Source organism: Verticillium alfalfae, genomic scaffold (assembly GCF_000150825.1).
Source record: "Verticillium alfalfae VaMs.102 supercont1.5 genomic scaffold, whole genome shotgun sequence".
Lineage (NCBI taxonomy): Eukaryota > Fungi > Ascomycota > Sordariomycetes > Glomerellales > Plectosphaerellaceae > Verticillium > Verticillium alfalfae.
This window is the reverse complement of record NW_003315034.1, coordinates 1,031,079-1,032,358: the sequence shown is the minus strand read 5'-3', so window position 1 is coordinate 1,032,358 and position 1,280 is coordinate 1,031,079. Positions and strand designations below refer to the sequence as shown.

Here is a 1,280-nt window from a genome sequence, read left to right as displayed (position 1 = left end):
CCGAAGAGCCGAAGAGGGTAGGATGCGGTGCGAACGAGTCGACCGATATGTCGCCCGTCTGGGTGGCGGATGTGATGACGCCGGGCCCCGAGATGCGAATGTTCATGTGTGCTTTGGAGAAGGGCGCGAGGAGGCAGATGGGCAGGAGGAAGTAGGTGACGCCGCGGTTGTTGTTGGCGGGCAGGGTGTGCTCGATGACATCGCCATCGGTGGCGCCGAAGCCGGCTATCGTGCCGGTGATGAGGCCGGGGTGGTATGTGATGGTCGTACCGGTGTACGAGATTTGCAGCGAGCTGCCGTTGGTGACGGCCTCGAGGAGACGGAGGAACGAGACCTCATGCGGGGCGAGACCGGGATGTGTTGGTGATGAGCTTCGAATCTTGGAGATGTGAATGGGACGGCCGGTGAGTGTCGACAGGATCAGACGCTGAGCGAAGGCCCGGTGGCCCGTGAAGCGGAGGAACTCTGGCGTCGAGGACATGGTGACGGTCGCTTGCGTCGTCGACAAGCAGGCGTAGCTCGTGGGTCGAGGCTCAAGGGCTCTCTTTAGACGGGCAAATGCAATGGCTTCAATGGGAGGAGAAAATAATCTTTTTCTGCCGCGGCGTACCTGTCGAGCAAGATCTGAGGAGAGAAGGCGGTCGGAATTTTCGGTGGGGGGCTTGGTGGATTGCGATAAGATAAGGCGCTGCGATTAGATTCACGACCCCAACTTCCTTCCGCGTCGCGCGTTGTCGTCAGGGTCCATCGAAAAATCTCTTGATGGCTTCAGCGGTTGGTTTCCCTTTCCGAGCAAGTCTTGATTGTGAGCTGTCGTGTGGTGCTCATGTCTCAACGCACTCTTTTTCGCGACCTGCAATGTCCCATGTACATGGTAGTGAGTGTGGAGCCAATATACGTCGGAAACTCGATGCCCGTCCGGCCGGTTTTGACAGGCCACGATCACTGCATATTGTTACCTAACCTACCTTTCAAGTGAATGCTGGTCCAACATCAAGTTCCGGAGCCAGCCTGCCGCCGCGACAAGGTTTCGGTTTCGATAAACCCGGCAACGGAAGGCAGCGGCTCTTTGAGGGGGAGGAGGCCAGTGGGGAACGGCTAGGGATGGAACAAAGTTTTAGCCCAACCTTCAAGAACAAGAAAAGGGCCATTCGTGCGTCTCCAGTCGCACGGCACATGGGTTTCCAGGCACCGGTTTAGGGAAACAATCCAGCAGCGTGATGCGGGTTCCGCCTTCGCGTCAAGCGGCACCCCGGCTTGTCAAAGGGTAAGTGAACAGC

The 1,280-nt window shown here is 57.9% G+C and overlaps 2 protein-coding genes across 2 annotated transcripts in view; both read left to right on the top strand.

The window, feature by feature from the left end:
• VDBG_04635 (conserved hypothetical protein) overlaps nt 1-550 on the top strand; it is a gene marked incomplete at both ends in the record, with an annotated part of 1,859 nt that extends 1,309 nt beyond the window's left edge. The window contains 2 exons of the mRNA XM_003004983.1: nt 131-253; nt 419-550. Coding sequence (XP_003005029.1) covers nt 131-253; nt 419-550 — 255 coding nt within the window. The remainder of the gene's footprint in view (nt 1-130; nt 254-418) is intronic.
• Nucleotides 551-858: 308 nt separating this feature from the next.
• The window catches only part of VDBG_04634 (conserved hypothetical protein), a gene marked incomplete at both ends in the record, with an annotated part of 2,367 nt that continues 1,945 nt past the window's right edge, over nt 859-1,280 (top strand). Inside the window, 2 exons of the mRNA XM_003004982.1 lie at nt 859-877; nt 1,146-1,267. Of these exons, the coding sequence (XP_003005028.1) occupies nt 859-877; nt 1,146-1,267 (141 nt within the window). The remainder of the gene's footprint in view (nt 878-1,145; nt 1,268-1,280) is intronic.